Here is a 16,552-nt window from a genome sequence, read left to right as displayed (position 1 = left end):
TGGGAGGCCAAACACCATATGATCTGGATAAAAAAGTGGGATAAGAAGGTGAGGTTCTGAAAGGACTTGTAACTCATTCAAGTCATGTGGCAGGTAGGAATGAAATGATGAATTCGCATCACCCTGGAGCCTTTATTCATTCTTTTGTGCCTTGCAGTTTCGCCATACCAACAATAGAGAGGAGTGTTCAGAGGAACGTGATTGTTCCAAGCTTCCTGTTGCAGTTGGGCCTTTGGTGAGCACTATGGGACAGAACATGGATATACAGGTGAAAGGACTGAGCCCCTCCTACATGGGGAGCATCAGACCCAGGTATGGTGTGTTTGTATATTCATCTGTGTGTGTGTGTGTGTGTGTGTGTGTGTGTGGTGTGTGTGTATGAGTGTCTATGAGACAATCTTATAACATTTTTTATCATGTTCAAATTGAACTTTTTGATATTAAATATCTCATTTAATCACAAAGAAATAGAGTCCCTCCCCCACGGTATAACCCCTGCTTTCACTGTATTTGATGTTGTCATAATTTGTGGAGGGGAAGGGAAAAAACAAGTAGTTTAAATAGGGATACAGGTGGACCCACTGCAACAATGAGATGTACAAGTCGTTATGTTGAAAACGAACTTTACAAATTTTGTGGGGGGGGAGGGGGGGGGCAGGGGGGAAGGATTGGGAGGGAGGGCGGGGGGGAGGATGGGAAGGGATGGGAAAGGGGAACAAAGGAGGAGGCTACAATGCTTGATAAGAAATGTACTCACTATCTTGCCCATGTAATTGTAACCCCTCTGTACAGTATTTTCACAATAAAAAAAATAGAGAACAATTAAGTCAGAATTATCTAGTATATCAAGAACATATAATTTATTTCACATCAAGCTGGAGATATTACAGGGATCTCATCTTCACCAGTAACCACTTGAAACTGCCCTTTCTCTTTGGTCCAACAGCATGTCTTGAGCTCTGCTTTTCTCTTTCTGTTTTTCTCCCCTCCCCTTCCTTTCCCTTTGTAGTTCTGAGGTTAGAACACAGGGCTTCATCCAAGTTAGGCAAGTGCTCTCCTGCTCTGAGCAATACCCCAACCCTTTTAGGCGTTTACAAATCATGAATGCATGGTCATTTCTTTTTGCCTGGGCTGGACCTGGGATTATGATAGTGGTTCCTATATGAGTGAGATTTCAGGTGTTAATCAAGGTGGGAGTCTCTTTAACTTTTTGCGTGGCTGCTCTGGTACTGTGATCCTTCCAATCTCTGCCTCCTGAGTCACTGGATTACAAGGATGAGTCATCAAGTCTGACTCCTTCCTATTTTCCACACCCATAAGTTCCAAAACCCTGAATCTCCACCCAATAAATTAATATTTCAACTTGTGGACATGTGTGTTTGTCTAGAAGAACAACCTCACTTTACTTTGTCATTTTCATAATTGATTTAGTGTCTTCACAAAGCAATATCAGGCACTTAGAAAGGAAGGTATATAAACCCGTATAGTTTGTAGCAATATACAAGTAAAAACAATAATAACAAACCCACAAGAACAGGAAAGGAGGATGAGGCAACACTACCTTTAAGTGTAGGAACTGGAAACCACATAAACATAGTAGGAAAATCCATTGACCAGCCTCATGTGCCCTGGGATCTTTCCATCCTTTCCCTTTCCTTTTCCCTTTCCTTTTCCCTTTCCCTTTCCATTTCCCTTTCCCTTTCCCTTCCCTTCTCTTCCCTTCCCTTCCTTTCCTTTCTCTTCCCTTCCCTTCTCTATTCCCTTCCTTCCTTCTTTTCTCTTCTCCTCCCCTTCTCTCCTCTCCTCTCCCTTCAATTAAGTTAAACAAATGATCCACAAGCCCATAACAGAATTTTATGTACACATTCTACTATTTCCATTTCTTTGGAGAACCCTGACTGATATACCAATTCAAAGACAGCCAAAGGGGAATCAGGTTTGTAGTCAAATCCTGTCCCAGAAAGATGGCTGTGCGGATGGTCTAGAGTACAGTACATATAAATAGAAGGAGAATGAAGATTTTTAAAGGAAGAAAAGGGACATGAATAATAATCTTAAAATGGTTGACATTAAAGACGTAAATAATCTCTAAATTGAAAGGGCAGTGGATAATGACTAAGACTGATGAGAAACCGAAGGAAACCTGTTGCTAAGTCTGGCAGTGGAAGGGAAGGACCTGAAGTTTTAAAAGATAATATGATGATATTGTTTCCTTTGTGAAAAATTCTCCTGGTACTGGAATTCCAGGGAACTAGATTTTTTGGATAAGGTTATAGCACCAAGCTCAGTTTTGTCATCATTTTACTCTACTTCCAGGAAGTAGGTTTTGTATTGTGAATTTATCATCCACCTAAATCCTTTAAACAAAGTTGTAACCTTTGAGTTACATAAAGTTGAATGATCCTTGAATTCAAACACAGGATTACCACTTTAGTTACTATAACACCGCTTTTTACAGAGCCAATATGCCAAGCAAGCAAACAGGGATGAATTAATAAGAGATTAATTGCATTTAGTTTCCTACAATGCTGAGTGACTGTTGTAAGCACTCCTCGTGTTATTATAGATAAGGTTCTCAGGGGTGGCTAAGCTGGACCCAGATCCACCAGAAACTTTTCAGCACTACTCAGGCATTTTCTTCAGCTACACATATCTGTCATAGGCCTCAGAGTTGATAAAATAGGAAAGGTCAGAGCAGAACTCTGGGGAATCAGATTCTCAGATGTGTCTTTATTATGGCATCAGGCACATATAGGGGCAAAAGAAAGGGTTATGTACTAGTTGAAAATGGGAGTCAATCTGGTCTGACTTTTTTTTTTTATCATTGAGTCCCTAAAGGAAGAAAGTTGAAAAATGTACCAGCATATGGAACTTGAAACACCATCATTGCTTTTCAGCCCCTAAAAAACTTAAACTCGTGTGTGCCTGCTTCTCGCTGCCATGTTAATCTTATGTGCTTCTCACATCATGGACACCATTGAAATGAAAGACATTAGAGACAGAGATGATAATGCCATTATACTTATGAAAGGACTTTGACAGTCCTTGAAAGGTCAGGGTAGACCAGATGCTCCACCAGAATTGTGGAGCATCAGATTCCCTGTCCATGTGGGTCCTTCAGTGGACACTGGACATATTAGCATTGGCTAGCTTGTTGTCACCTTGTGCTATGAAAGACATTATCATCAAATATAATGACAAAAAATAACAATTTATATTATTTCATATGTACGGTTCTCTGGATTGACTTGGGGTCACCTACGTGGTTGCAGAAGACAAGAACTGAGCTAGCTATAGTCATATTAAAGATTGAATTGGCTGTATGCCCAAGATAATCCACTGTCCTGATGACTGTTGATGATGATTGTTAGCTGTGAGATCAGCTAGGAACAAGTGGCTTGGGTGTCCTACAATTGACAACTGGTTTCCCAAAGGAATTGGCCCAAGTGTATTTCTTTTCTTTTCTTTTCTCTTCTTTCTTTTTTTTTTGTCAGTCCTGGGGCTTGAACTCTGGCTTGAGCATTGTTCCTCAGCTCCTCAGCTCAAGGCTAGTGCCCTACCATTTGAGCCATACCTCCACTTCTGGTTTTTGAGTGGTTTATTGGAGATAAGAGTCTCACAGACTTTCCTGCCCAGGCTGGCTGTGAACCAGGATCTTCAGATCTCAGTCTCCTGAGTAGCTAGGATTACAGGCATGAGCCACTGGTGCCCAGCCCAAGTGTAATTCAAGGGACATGGGCAGAGGCTTCAAGAGTTATCTCACCTTGCATTTAGAGGTGTCAGAATGTCACTTTTGCATCTCTCCACTGATCAAGCAAAGTCATTTAGGCCAGCTTAGAGTCAAAGGAGAAAATAAGACTATTTGTTGTTTGGAAGAAAAGTATTTCCATATGAAAGTATTCATATAAGAAAAGTATTTCTACAAGGAATTAATGGAAATCATATTTGATGGTCTACAACCATGTGGGTGAACTCTGTTCAGAGCATGACGGTAATGGGCCAGGGCTGTACATAAAAGATGGAAATAGGTGATTATTAAATGCTTACCACTCATCAATACCGTCGCATACATTATTACATTTACTTGTTACAACTACCTTCTGAAGGAGGCTGGCAGATTGAATTTTCACCTCCAATTCATCACTGCTCTCTGGATCCATCTCTTTGCTGTAGAGTCAGCTTGCTCAGCACCTCTCCCATGAGAGGAGCACAAGAGGGTGACTTCCCTACAACTGGACTTTAACTTGACCATTAGGCTTACTGTGGGTAATGAGATAATAGTAAATATGATGCAAAGAGGATTAGAACTATGCATATATGGTTGAGCAGGTCTTCTGGAACTTTCATCCTCATCCTGAGATAGTCTTCTCTCTGGGTCATGATGGCATGCCTCTTCTTCCTGGAGCCCAGGCAGACACTCATGGAGATGACTGGAGCCAATTGGGTTCTATTTAATGGAAATAAGTGACTCTCGTCACTATTCAATGTTTGAAAAATTAAATTCACTAAGAGGCCTACAGCTTACTATGTGGCTGGCATTGAACTCACGATCTTCCTGCCCCTACCTTCCACGTGCTAGATTTCCAAGCATGTACCACTATATCAAGGGAAAATAATTATTTTTGAATTTTATTGAGATTATATGGTTATTTGTGGTAATTGACTAAGAGAGTAAGCACTTTTATCTCTGCTTCATCTCTTCCTTCCCACCCTGAGGCCATGAGCAGTTAATTATTTTAGTCAGGGAGCAGTATTTGAATCTAGATCTGCGTAATCCACCATCTCACATAGTCTGATGCACAGGTATTATAGCAGATAGTTTAAGACAGCTGTGGCCAAGATCCTACACTGCTCTGAATTTCTCAGCACCTAATTTCTATATTTCTTCCCAATGGAGATCTTAGACATTGCAAAGGATTTTGATCTGGGCATGAATGTGGGTTGGGAGGGAGATGGCTATGCGATTTCAGTTTCTTAAGTAATTTTCACTGAAAAGATGAATGAGGTAGGTGGGCTTTCTGCTTTGCTTAAGCATAAAAGACAGCAATGTTGATTTGACTGCTTTGTGTTGTTAGCTCAAGAACTCCAAAGGCTCTAGATGGGTGGGTCTTGTTGAGATTAACAGTGTTGGTGTGTATGTGTGTGTGTGTGTGTGTGTGTGTGTGTGTGTGTGTGTGTGTGTGTGTGTGGTAGGCACCTGGACCCTAAAACTTTATACTCTGATATTCCTCATAAATGAACACAGAGAAATGCTAACCCATCATTGAAAATATAGCTTTTTATATTAATGCAGATGATAGCTTTCTTTGTTTTCAAAGTGAATATGATTTGACTAAATGTGTGAGATAAAAACAATGGACCCAGAAAGCCAAAGAAACCCTCAAGCCTATATGTCAGCATTTATTATCTCTGTGGTTCTGAGTGAGCCCTGTGCCTTGCCAAACTCAGTTTCTACGTGGAAACATCCTGACCAATGAAACTCTCTTACACTGGTAAACAATGAGTGCCTTAGTGGAGAAGCACACCTCTTCATCTAGCAGGTGATGGACAAGCAAACCCATGTACTTTTGGAGTGTAAATTGCTAATATGTGTCAACAACCTAGAAAGCTAATTTTCATACTCTTATGCAATGAATTGGACACAGTCTTGGCTCTTTTTTTCTTATATACTTGAATAGTTTGTATGATATTAGAAAAATGTGTTATCTTCAATTGTTACATCTCCCATACAAAATATTGACCTATAAATTTCTCATGTGAGGTTTTACAATTTCTGACCCAATTATTATTATTTTTTTACTGATTGTAGAACTGTTCCAGATGGCTATTTATTCTGGAGTCAGCTTTACCAAATTGCTGTTTTAGAAATTTAGTTTTGACCTAGACTTTTAAATACATTAAGATTATTGATAGAAGCCGCTGCACCTAGCACTGCTTTTCAGTTAATTTCTCATAATTTTAGTAAAACATATTTATTAATAATAAATGAAGCAAATAGTATTGGTAAGTATCTTTCATCTTTCTTTGAAGAGGCTGTTCTTTTAACTCATTTTTGAAGATGAAGACCTGACTCAATGTTCAGCCATTCTTTTACAGAATGGAACATCTATAAAATTTTCACTACATAGCACCCTAGATCCTACTCACAGATTTTTCTATGCATGTTTTCAGTATCTCACAGTTCTAATACACATTCTATTTTGATTCTGATTTTTTTTTAGTTCTTATGTGAATGTAATTTTTTTAGCTGGTCCTGGGTCTTGTACTCAGGGCCTGGGCACTGTTACTGAGCTTTTTTTTTTTGTTAAGGCTAGCACTGTATCACTTGAGCCACAGTTGTATTGATGGCTTTTTTGGTACTTAACTGAGGATAAAAGTCTTACAGACTTTTCTGCCTGTGATGGCTTTGAACTGTGAGTCTCAGATCTCAGTCTCCTGAGTAGTTAGGATTATAGATGTGAGCCACTGGCACCTGGCTGTGAATTTAATGTTTCAATCATTAGGTAGTGACTAGATACTACTACAAATGATAAGAATCAACATTTCTTAAAAGTCAAGGACAAAGTATTATACACAGTTTACAAAGTTTTCTTTCTTTTCTGTCTCCGTAAGTCAGAGTCTGTGATCAGCAAGTACACCCATGTCTACCTTTCAGGGTTTCAGAACATTTGAAAAATACTGCTAATTTGGTAGTATACTACATATAAAAACAATACAACTGCATCAAAATAAAGAAAATTGCAATTTTCTCCCAGTAATATTGATCTATACTAGAATTTTCTAAGGGATTGTAACCAATATCTTCAGTTTTTGTTGTGAAAGTGGATTGGATAGCCTTTTATGGCATATGGGATTCAAAAATAACATATATAAGCTGGGCACTGCTAGTTCATGCCTATAATCCTAACTATTCAGGAAGCTGAGATACAAGGATCATGGTTCAAAGCCAGCCCAACTGGAAAAGCCCATGAAACTCTTATTTCCCATTAACCACAAAATGCCAGAAATGGAGCTATAGCTCAACCAATAAAACTCTAACCTTGAGCAAAAGAGATTAGGCACCAAGTTCAAGTCCCAGCACTAGCACCAAAAACAAAAACAAAAACAAACAGATATAGGAATAACAATGAACTGTAAGTTTATATCAGAACCCATGACATTTAGAATCTCTTTTCTCTGAGCGCTATTATGTTCAGAGGAGACCCTTGTGCCATAGGCACAAAGGGACTTTATTCTCCTGTCCATCAAGGAAGGAAATGTGGATTCTTGAGCTAAACAGGGTGCCCTTATAATGCTAATAGAAAATTAGAATTGGAATTCAACATTAGCTGTCACCTCTTGAACTGCAAAAATGCAGGCATGAATGATGAGGCTGATATTTTGGTTTATCCATCTCTTGCTATAGGCACAGAAAAGGCATTCTACAAAATGGAAAGAAAGAAGATAGAAGTAGAGTTCACAACAGGCTTCCCTTTAGAGATGAAATAACAGAGTTCACAACAGGCTTCCCTTTAGAGATGAAATAACAGAGTTCACAACAGGCTTCCCTTTAGAGATGAAATAACAGCTTCAGGAACAGAGAGAAGTGGTTTTTTCTTGGTGTTAATAGAGCTTCCTAGTCTCAGTTTCTACTTGTCTTGTGTTGAATTATTTCAACACAAGTAAGCCTCCCTTCCTGGCTTAGGCTATTTTTTTTTAATTTTAATTTTTTGTGAACATACTGTACAGAGGGGTTACAATTACATGGGCAAGATAATGAGTACATTTCTTATCAAGCATTGCAGCCTCCTCCTTTGTTTACCCTTCACATCCCTTCCCAGCCTCCCCCCCCATACCTCCCCCCCAGCACCAAAGTTGTAAAGTTCGTTTTCGACATGACAACTTGTACTTCTCATAGTTGCAACAGGTCCACCTGTATCCTTAAATGACTTGTTTTCCCCATCTCCTCCACAAATTATACCAACATCAAATATAGTGAAAGCAGGGATTATACTGTGGGGGAGGGTAGGCTATTTTTTTTTTTTAGCTCATCTTTGTCTTTGCTGACCAGAAATGCCACACACCAACTGTAGAGCAGCCTTCGGAGCAGTTGGATGCTCTTGGAACCATTCTCAGGCTGTATTTTGTAGAAGGGGCTCTTTATAGGGTCCATGTCCTGGATACATGTTAATACACTCACCACCAATATATTTTATGTAAGTGCATTTTAAACAGAAATAATAGGAATGGTCATATAAGTGGAATTCAGTGCTAGATCAGTTTATTGAGTCTTAAAGAAACCAAACATAACAGGAAAATATTTCAAGAGTTACTTGCTAAAAATAATCAGAACCTATATTTTAATATATCATATCATTTGATGATGAAATTCACAGAAGCTTTAAAATTGTTCCTCCATTGTTCGACAGAAGGATATGTTCAGAATCCAGATTACATTAAGATTGTTGCACTTTTCAGTGTCGTAAGACATTGTTCCTGATAGAAATAAAAAAAGTCTATATCAATGACAATTTAAAGACAATTGGGGGGGTGTTAATGAGTATCATATACTTTCCAAACAATGTGTACTAATTTTAAGATCAATCTATCTGCTATCTATCAATGAATCTATCTATCTATCTATCTATCTATCTATCTATCTATCTATCTATCTATAAATAATCTGGCAATCAATCAATCTATCAACCTACCTACCTACCACCCATGAATATAAAATTATTCACATTAGAGTTCTGAGTTCTAGGAAGTTAATATTGGGTTTAGAATATCAGTTGAACATTTTCTTTTTGTGATACTTAGTTTTTAATAGTAATTGTAAAAGCTCAGAAATATAGTGGCTGGTTTATTAGCATTCTTCTTTCATTTAGCCTCTCATGCATTCCTTTGAATATACGTGGAGTTTTCTCTGGGTCTACCCTTGAAAATACTATAAAAGTTAGAGCACCAAATCTGAGCCTACATGTGTGAGTGACCGAGGTGAGGGATTTGCAACTGCTTCTGTATTTCATCCATCAAATGAGACTAACACTTGTACCTGCAACAGAGACTGTTGTAAAGCTAGGCTCTGGTGACTCACACCTGTAATCTTAGCGACTCAGGAGATTGAGATCTGAGGAGACACTTTTCTCCAACTCACACCAAAAAGCCAGAAGTATAGCTGTGGCTCAGGTGGTAGAGCATTAACCTTGAACACAAAAGCTCAGGGACAATGCCCAGACCTTGAGTTCAAGCCTCAGAACTGACACACAAAACAAATAACCATCCAAATGGACTTGTGAGAAACAAGGAGTCAACATAGTGAATGTTCCTGGGATGGTGCTTAGCATGGACATAGTGCTCTACAAGAGTTAGCCTTGATGACCAACCCCACATGATCAGTACTCAGGACTGTCTAGTAATTCTGCCAGTAGTAACACAGCATGTTCAGTAGGAAGAAGACCCACCTGGAATCTCCTCAGCAAGGTATGTTGGCATCCCTTGGCACATGCCAGCAATGTTTGTTCCAAACTGGCTCAGGTCATCAACTTTGTGAGGGTTAATAGAGAAGGTCATGGTCTTGGGAGGTGGCCCCCTTGGCCCTTTACCTTGAAGCTGAGTATGGGGATGATGTGGAAATGAGAAAGAGATAGAATGAAGGACAAGGTGAGTGGTTTGTTGATGGATGGGTTGAAATCAAAACTGAGTTTGCTTGGCTACAATTTTCTCATAAGATGATAAAGAGTGAATTCTAGCTCTGCTCATCTTGACGTATCTCAAGTTAGTTTGATGTTATGAAATCTCAGCTTCTCATACAAACAGAAGACAAATTTATTCTGAAACTTGTATTAATAAACTTAGGTGCTTTGTGATGACCAGTATCTAAGTATGTAATCTACATAGACTACTAGTGTAGTCCATTATGCTAATGAAAATTACACATTTATAAGTTATAAAAATATGAACTCAGGCAAAATAAAAAAAAATGTAACCATACTGGATCCCCTCTTCCTATTTACTTCAACTATGATTACAAGATAATACATTGGACATTCAGTTGCATTTGATTTTCAGATAAATAACACATTACTTGTGAGATAAAATATCCCTCATGTACAAAGGAAATATCTGTGATTTATCTGAAATTCAAACTTAGCTGATATTCTCAAACTGAACATTGCTATATCTATTGACTCTAAGTAGTTCTGGCAGAAAAATGTGCTTGAAGAATTACTGAGAATTCATTGATGTAAATAGAGCTTTGCTCTTCAAACAGCCAAGGTTATCACATGTCTGCTGAACCCTTTGGAGATAAATTGAATCCCAGAAGCTAATATAGTGGATGAAGCCTTCCCTCAGGCAATGAATAACCACTCTGCCCACTTTGTGCCTGACATTACAATATACAGGTAGATAAGACACTATTACTAGCTATTACCACACCTCCTTTCACCAGAAAGCAGAAGACTTACAGTTACCTTTTTCTCCTTGACCAGTGCATCAAGAGTTTGAATGGAGGGCATCACTTCTTTGTTCATTCTGTGCACAATGCATGACTTCTTGGCAAAGAGTCTGGTTGCAGCAAAGCTCTGTGAAAGAAAAGAGGAGACAGGGAAGTCTATGTTCTCCCAGTCTACGTTCTTTCTGACCAGAAGTCCTTCTATCAGTAGAGGGAAATGGAATGCCAGGATCATGTGGAGGTGGAACAGGAGCCTGTACTCGATGTTGTTTAGGATCACACATATTTAATGTTTGTGAGTGTAGGGAAGAGGCTTTTTGAGTGCAGAGATGAACCATCTAACTCATGGATTATCCTCAGTTCTAGAATAGTAGACGTTATTTAACATGTCTGTTTTATTGGTACAGAGTTGTTACATTTTATTCTTTGATCTTTATAACATCTAAAGGAGGCAGATAAGACAGAAATAAGTGATCAGACAACAAAATTGAAAGAAAAGACTTTGCTTTTTAAATGTTTGTCATCTTCTCTAGTGTCTAATTGTTTCCTTTTCTTTTTCCTTCTTAATCCAATTACTATTGCTATTTCTTTTTCTGTTGGTCCTTTTGAGTTGCAGGTGAAATATCCATTTCTGTCTTTTGAGAAGGAAATTAAAGACAGAGTGAGATAGGCTTTAGTGGAAATCATACTTGTGGTACAATTGGTAAGTTGTGATGACATAGAAATCATTGAGTTGTATGGTAGGACATGATTTGTCATGGTGATATTGTAGATATCGTTCATCAATATTTTGGCTTTCTAAGCAACACAAAAGGATGTATTTTTTTTAAAGGATGTATTTTGTCTTATAGCTTTACAATTGTTCAATCCAATGTCACCTAAATGTTTGTTGGTTTGAATTTTAACTGATCAGGCCATCCTCAGTTATAGAAGTTATATCTAGGGAATAAAATTAGGTGAGCAAAGCAGGCACTTAAAACTATTATCCTTATATGCAGATAGAATTTACAAAAAGCTATGGCTAGCTGGCACATTTTTTTTCTTTGTAAAAGATAACATTATTTTCCATGACTAGCAAGTGCACGCTGGCCACCTACATTTTCATAATCCCAGATGGCGTTCCAGGAATCCCATCCATTGTTGTTGTCAATGTTGGCCACATTGTGTGCATTGTTGATGCTCACTCTCTGCTGCCCACTTCCAGCCACATTGTTGTCGTCATTGACATTGATATTCTGAAGTTTATAAAAAATTAAGAATGATTCATTACCATGTGTCTTTGCAAACACATTTTAGTAACAAGCATTAAGACACAAGACTTACGTAGTCAGCCAAACCAGGAGCTATGAAGAGTCCAACCAGTCCGAGCAAGATCATCTGGAATCACAGATAACATTGTCCTGCTGTTACACCACCCAACAACACTTCTCTTTCCTGCTTCTGTCCAACTGAGGAAAATGTTTACCTGCTCTACCAATGTGTCAATGACCTATGTTTCTTCTTTGACTTTGTATCTTTAACAGGTTAGAAAGTTTTAATGCTAATATAGAATTGTTGATTGATTGTAAGCAATAATTTTATTAATATTACATACAGATTCAGAAATTTGAATATAGGCCTATGACGAATGGATGAAGAATCAACATTAACATGAAGGGATCTACAGTGCAAACAATCATTATAAATAGATCTGAAAATCACATCTGAAGACAATCTAAGTTATTGTTCCTATTTGATCTTGAATATTTCCCTCCTCTAGAAGGAATGTTTTTCTTTTTATGAGTTTAAGAATTGTCCATTATTGTTTCTTATTACTCTAAGAAAGAGTTACAATATTCTATGAAATGTCAGCAGTCTGAAATGTGAGCCCTGTACAGCTGAAGATGCTGAACGGTAGAGGGGAAGTAAGTGGCCCGGCAGTGTCATCTTGTTTATGGCAGAGCTAGAAGAGAAAGCAATTCTGACCTGTGTCCAACGTCTTCACTTCTTTGCCTTCTCCAGCCATGCTGCTACTAAGAAGACTTATTTCTAGATAACTATTTCATGTTGGCACTCTCCTTATAAAATAGTGTCTGTGTCATATACCTTATTGTGTAATATGTTGAAGCAGAAAAATGCTCATCTGATGCTAATCTCTCTACATCCTTTTGTAAGGAACTTAATATCACCAAAACCTTTGATCGAATTTTAGGGTGCATCCCAATGCTTCTGGTCTCCATATGGAGGCAGGGGCAAAGTTGTGCTAGCTTCAGGGTTCAGAGGATTTTTGGCAGAAATGCCCAGAAATGAGCCATACAAGACTTCTTCACTTGGAGGTTCCTTGTACAACAAAAAAAGTGATAGGCTTCTCCCCCAACTTCTTTTCTTAATAAGCTTTTAATATGTCATGAACATGATCAAGAGTTAGGTAAAGGAAGAAACAACAATGAGGAAAAGTCAGGGGAGATGATAAGTAATTTTACCGAATAATTTAAAAGAGATGCTCAGACATAAGTCTACTCCCAGCATTGTTTTCTTTCTCAATAGAGATGCTTGTGGATATCATGATTCCAGAAAAATGAGAAGAGGATACTTTCCAAACTTTCTCATGATGATAATATCATCATTAGAATCATCTCAAAATATTAATATTTTCCAATGTTATAGTAACACATTCAAAAGAAACACATGGACTTACTGTGACCTTCATATCTTCAAGAGTGCAGTGGAGCAGGGAAGCAGGCAGCATGGAGCTGGCCACGCTGCCCGCTCCTATTTGTACTTGACCAGCTTTCCTCAAAACAGGTGTACTCAGGTGGAGTCAAGGACTTATCTCTTTTTTTTCTTGTATCAGCACCTCACTTTTTAGGAAGCTGGAAACACCTGCCTGGTTATCAAAGCCTTTGACATACAGTTGACTCATCACCTGTTAAACTCAACTATCACATCAAAATCAACAGGATTTGTGAAAACTTCTGGTCTAATTGAAATCATGTGTGTGAGAATTTTATAGATTGATCCTACAAAGACTGAGGAAAAGAGTAATCCCTAAAAGCTAACAAGATAACGGGTAAAGTCTCTAAGTGTGCCAGGCTTTTCAGATACCAGTTCCTATAGGGAGCTGTTTCGGGTCCCATTGTAATACTTCTGTTTGATTCAACATGATTTCTTACCTTCTCTCACTAAATGCATCCCAGTTTTTGGAGTTCTGAGATGTCTCAATAGTATTATCACTTACCTCATTAGCAAATCTTGGAGTTACTGTAAGTACCACCTCCCCCCCCGTCCGTCATCCAGTTAGTTATTCAATCCTGTCAATGCACATCAGAAATGCCTCTCAATTCTGGCCTTAGCTAACAGCTCATGCTGTTTATTGACCAGTCAAGTCATGGATATTTCATATTTCGTGCATTCTCTCCTTGTCCCTTAGATTGGTCTTCCTAAATCTTGTCATGCAAGTATACATGACACTACCATGCTTTTAACTGTCCACTAAAGATAAAGCTGAAACTCATGGGAATAGCATTCAGGGTCTTCTATAGAAAGGTTGAGTCTGTTCTGTTTGCATTATATTCCAGCTAACCAGAGTTTCCACATTCTGGCAGTATTTGAGAGGTTGCACACCGCTGTGCTATTCCACCTGCTGGTTCTTATTCTGATCTGTGTCAGAATTCTGCTCCCTGGCCTTTCTAGCAAATTGCATTTCACTTTTCAAATTCCAGCTCAGATACTGCTCCCTCTACCAGTTTCCTCCACATCTTTTAGTTGGATGCTTCCTTCCTTTTCTCTTGTAGCTTCAACTGACAGATCTATCTTTTTATTTGTCTCCTGGGCATTTATGTTTAAAACATCACATTAAATTAAAATGTAAAAAGTTTCATCAGAAAAAAGGGGTAGAAACTATCACTTGGCCAATCAAGTAAGTGCTCAAGATCACTTGGCCAATCAAAGTGCTTTTGGAAGTGAAATGAAGTCTAAGTTTGTTTTTTTTTAATTGTAAACTAATTCTGGTGAGTCAAGTTTGCTGAGGTGGATAATTTTGCTTCATTAATTGCTGGCCTATAAATGTCCACTTCAGAAGCTTTCCTATGTTACAGTTGTCCTGTGTGCATGGACTGTCGTCAGAGGAACGGGTTACAGATTTCTATAGCTTGACTCAAAATCAGCTTCTCTTCCAAAAATAATAAACACTAAGATAGGGATTTAAAGAAAATTCACTGACAAATACCTTTAGAGCTACTCCAGTTGCACAACATCAGTAAGCCTCAGGCATGTGTGAAGAAGTCTTCACCTACTTTCAGAACTGTCACAGCATAGTGAAGTCAACAGGAAGTAGCACATGCGCTGCCTTTAGGCCCAGCCTTGGGTGGTCATCTTGGTTCACACCACATGTAAACATTTTCACAGGGCCTCTACTATAGAATTGACAATTTCGATAGTAGATCTGTGTAGTGCTTGTGTGGTGCATGCTCCATGACAGGTAGATAGGTAGGTAGATAGCTAGGCAGATAGAATTAATTCAAGGTATCTCTCTTGGAGCTGGACAACTCACATTCATACATCCAATTGCCTAAGAAATCTATAGGGAATAAATCCACACATGTTGTATACAGATTTTCCCCAATTTAAACGAGCACAAAACATAGTTTGCTCTTTTTTCTTACCTGATTTTTCTTCCTTAAAAATATCTTTATTGAAAAGGTGATGAGCAAGTGGGTTACAGTTACAAAAACCTGATTTTTCTTAATAGCCTTATTTTTCTTGATCTCCGTAATGAAATCATTTTTTTTCTTTTTTAGGGAACAATAACCATGGTACCTCTGAGCATGTTCCTTGCATTAGAAAATCCATTTCAGTAGCTGCTGGTTGGATCTAGGGTTCTAAAGACCCATATTCTGTTCTACCTTCTTTCACAGAGTCAATTTTCCTTCTTGGCTTTAAGGTTAAAAGAGAAAAAACTCCTTCCTCGTATAGTACTGTTATTTCAATAGCTCTAAAATTAGATCCTATTCTCTTGTACTTTGTATGCTATGTGAGTGTCTATGTAAGCAAGTGTGTGACTATGTCTGAGTTTGTGTGGTGTGTGTACATAGAGATGTAATATGTGAGTAGATGTGTATGTGCAAGTCTGTGTACATGTGTGTGCATGTGTGTATGTGTGTGTACATGTTTTAGTGGTTCCTCTCACCTCAGTTCTGTCCAGTGTCCTGAACAAGTGTAAGTCCCTTGCTCTTTCTCATCCTGAGAGCTATGTTTCACTCATTGTGTGTCTCTTCAGTGAAGAACACAGAACATGTAGATATATTGTCACCTCCTTAAGAACTAGAAAGGGCTCATGCTTAATGCTCACTAGGTCCCTTTTAGAATTTTGAAGACCTTGATCACAAAGGAGATGATGAAGGCAGAGGATGCAAAGTTCATGGTACTGATCTATTATAGTTTAGATGTGTGCTGGAGACCTGCTGCCCTACCCTGGCTGTGATGACACACTAAAGGAGTCCCCGCTAGTATCATGGATCCAGTGCCCTGGGGTAAGTGTGGGTCAAACCATAGGTATTTAACCATATTTACCCTGGGTAAATAGGGTCTGCCCTGCCCAGAGGCGAGTGCTGGGCCCTGCTATGCAGAAGCCCCTATCATTAGTTTACCTCCCAGTACACACACACATCAGGACTGGGTTTTACTCCACACCCTGACATGTCAAGCAAAGAGAAAACTGCCTTTATTTTAAACAAACAAGATGCATTCCTCATGCAACCTGTTCAGCTCAGGGATCCAGAGGATTTCCCCAGAAACCAGACTTTTTACATTCATTTTAATCTCTCCACTTAGAGGGATTGTTTATGAGCTGGACACATTCCCATGTGCGTATTAGTTACATACTCTTTGGCACTCTTATTCAAGTTTTGGTCTTCTCTAGGCCAAAAACGGCTGTCTAGCAGGTATGATCACCTGTGCCTTTGCAATCTCATCTTCTCTAGAAGTCTTACTCCATTTTGTGGCACTTAGGATTTCCTGTTTTTAGTTCATTCTCCCTCATAACTATCATTTGTTTGTGTGGGAAGCCTCTTCATGCAGAGATGGTCTCAGCCTCTTTGTTTTTATTGCTTCTCTGAGAAATGGATGAACTCATTTGTG

The 16,552-nt window shown here is 38.6% G+C and overlaps 1 protein-coding gene across 1 annotated transcript; it reads right to left on the bottom strand.

The window, feature by feature from the left end:
• Positions 1-8,380: 8,380 nt before the first annotated feature.
• On the bottom strand, positions 8,381-13,124 carry LOC122110531 (gastrokine-1-like). Its single transcript, XM_042683112.1, has 6 exons — positions 13,113-13,124; positions 11,759-11,812; positions 11,533-11,670; positions 10,455-10,565; positions 9,426-9,591; positions 8,381-8,460 (listed from the first exon to the last, which is right to left on the bottom strand). The coding sequence occupies exons 1-6, from the start codon at positions 13,122-13,124 to the stop codon at positions 8,381-8,383; spliced, it is 561 nt and encodes a 186-aa protein (XP_042539046.1).
• Positions 13,125-16,552: the final 3,428 nt, after the last annotated feature.

The sequence above is a fragment of the Dipodomys spectabilis genome, unplaced genomic scaffold (assembly GCF_019054845.1).
Source record: "Dipodomys spectabilis isolate Male_0828 unplaced genomic scaffold, ASM1905484v1 ptg000079l, whole genome shotgun sequence".
Classification (NCBI taxonomy): domain Eukaryota; kingdom Metazoa; phylum Chordata; class Mammalia; order Rodentia; family Heteromyidae; genus Dipodomys; species Dipodomys spectabilis.
The sequence above is the reverse complement of the archived record's forward strand: the minus strand, read 5'-3'. Positions and strand labels throughout refer to the sequence as shown.

What these genes read in the sequence shown, in the direction of transcription:
- LOC122110531 (XM_042683112.1), bottom strand. An exon ending in CTCCTGGTTTGGCTGACTAC is followed by an intron (nt 11,671 to 11,758) that starts GTAAGTCTTGTG and finishes TATAAACTTCAG; the next exon opens with AATATCAATGTCAATGACGA. An exon ending in CCATCTGGGATTATGAAAAT is followed by an intron (nt 10,566 to 11,532) that starts GTAGGTGGCCAG and finishes TTTCTTTCACAG; the next exon opens with AGCTTTGCTGCAACCAGACT.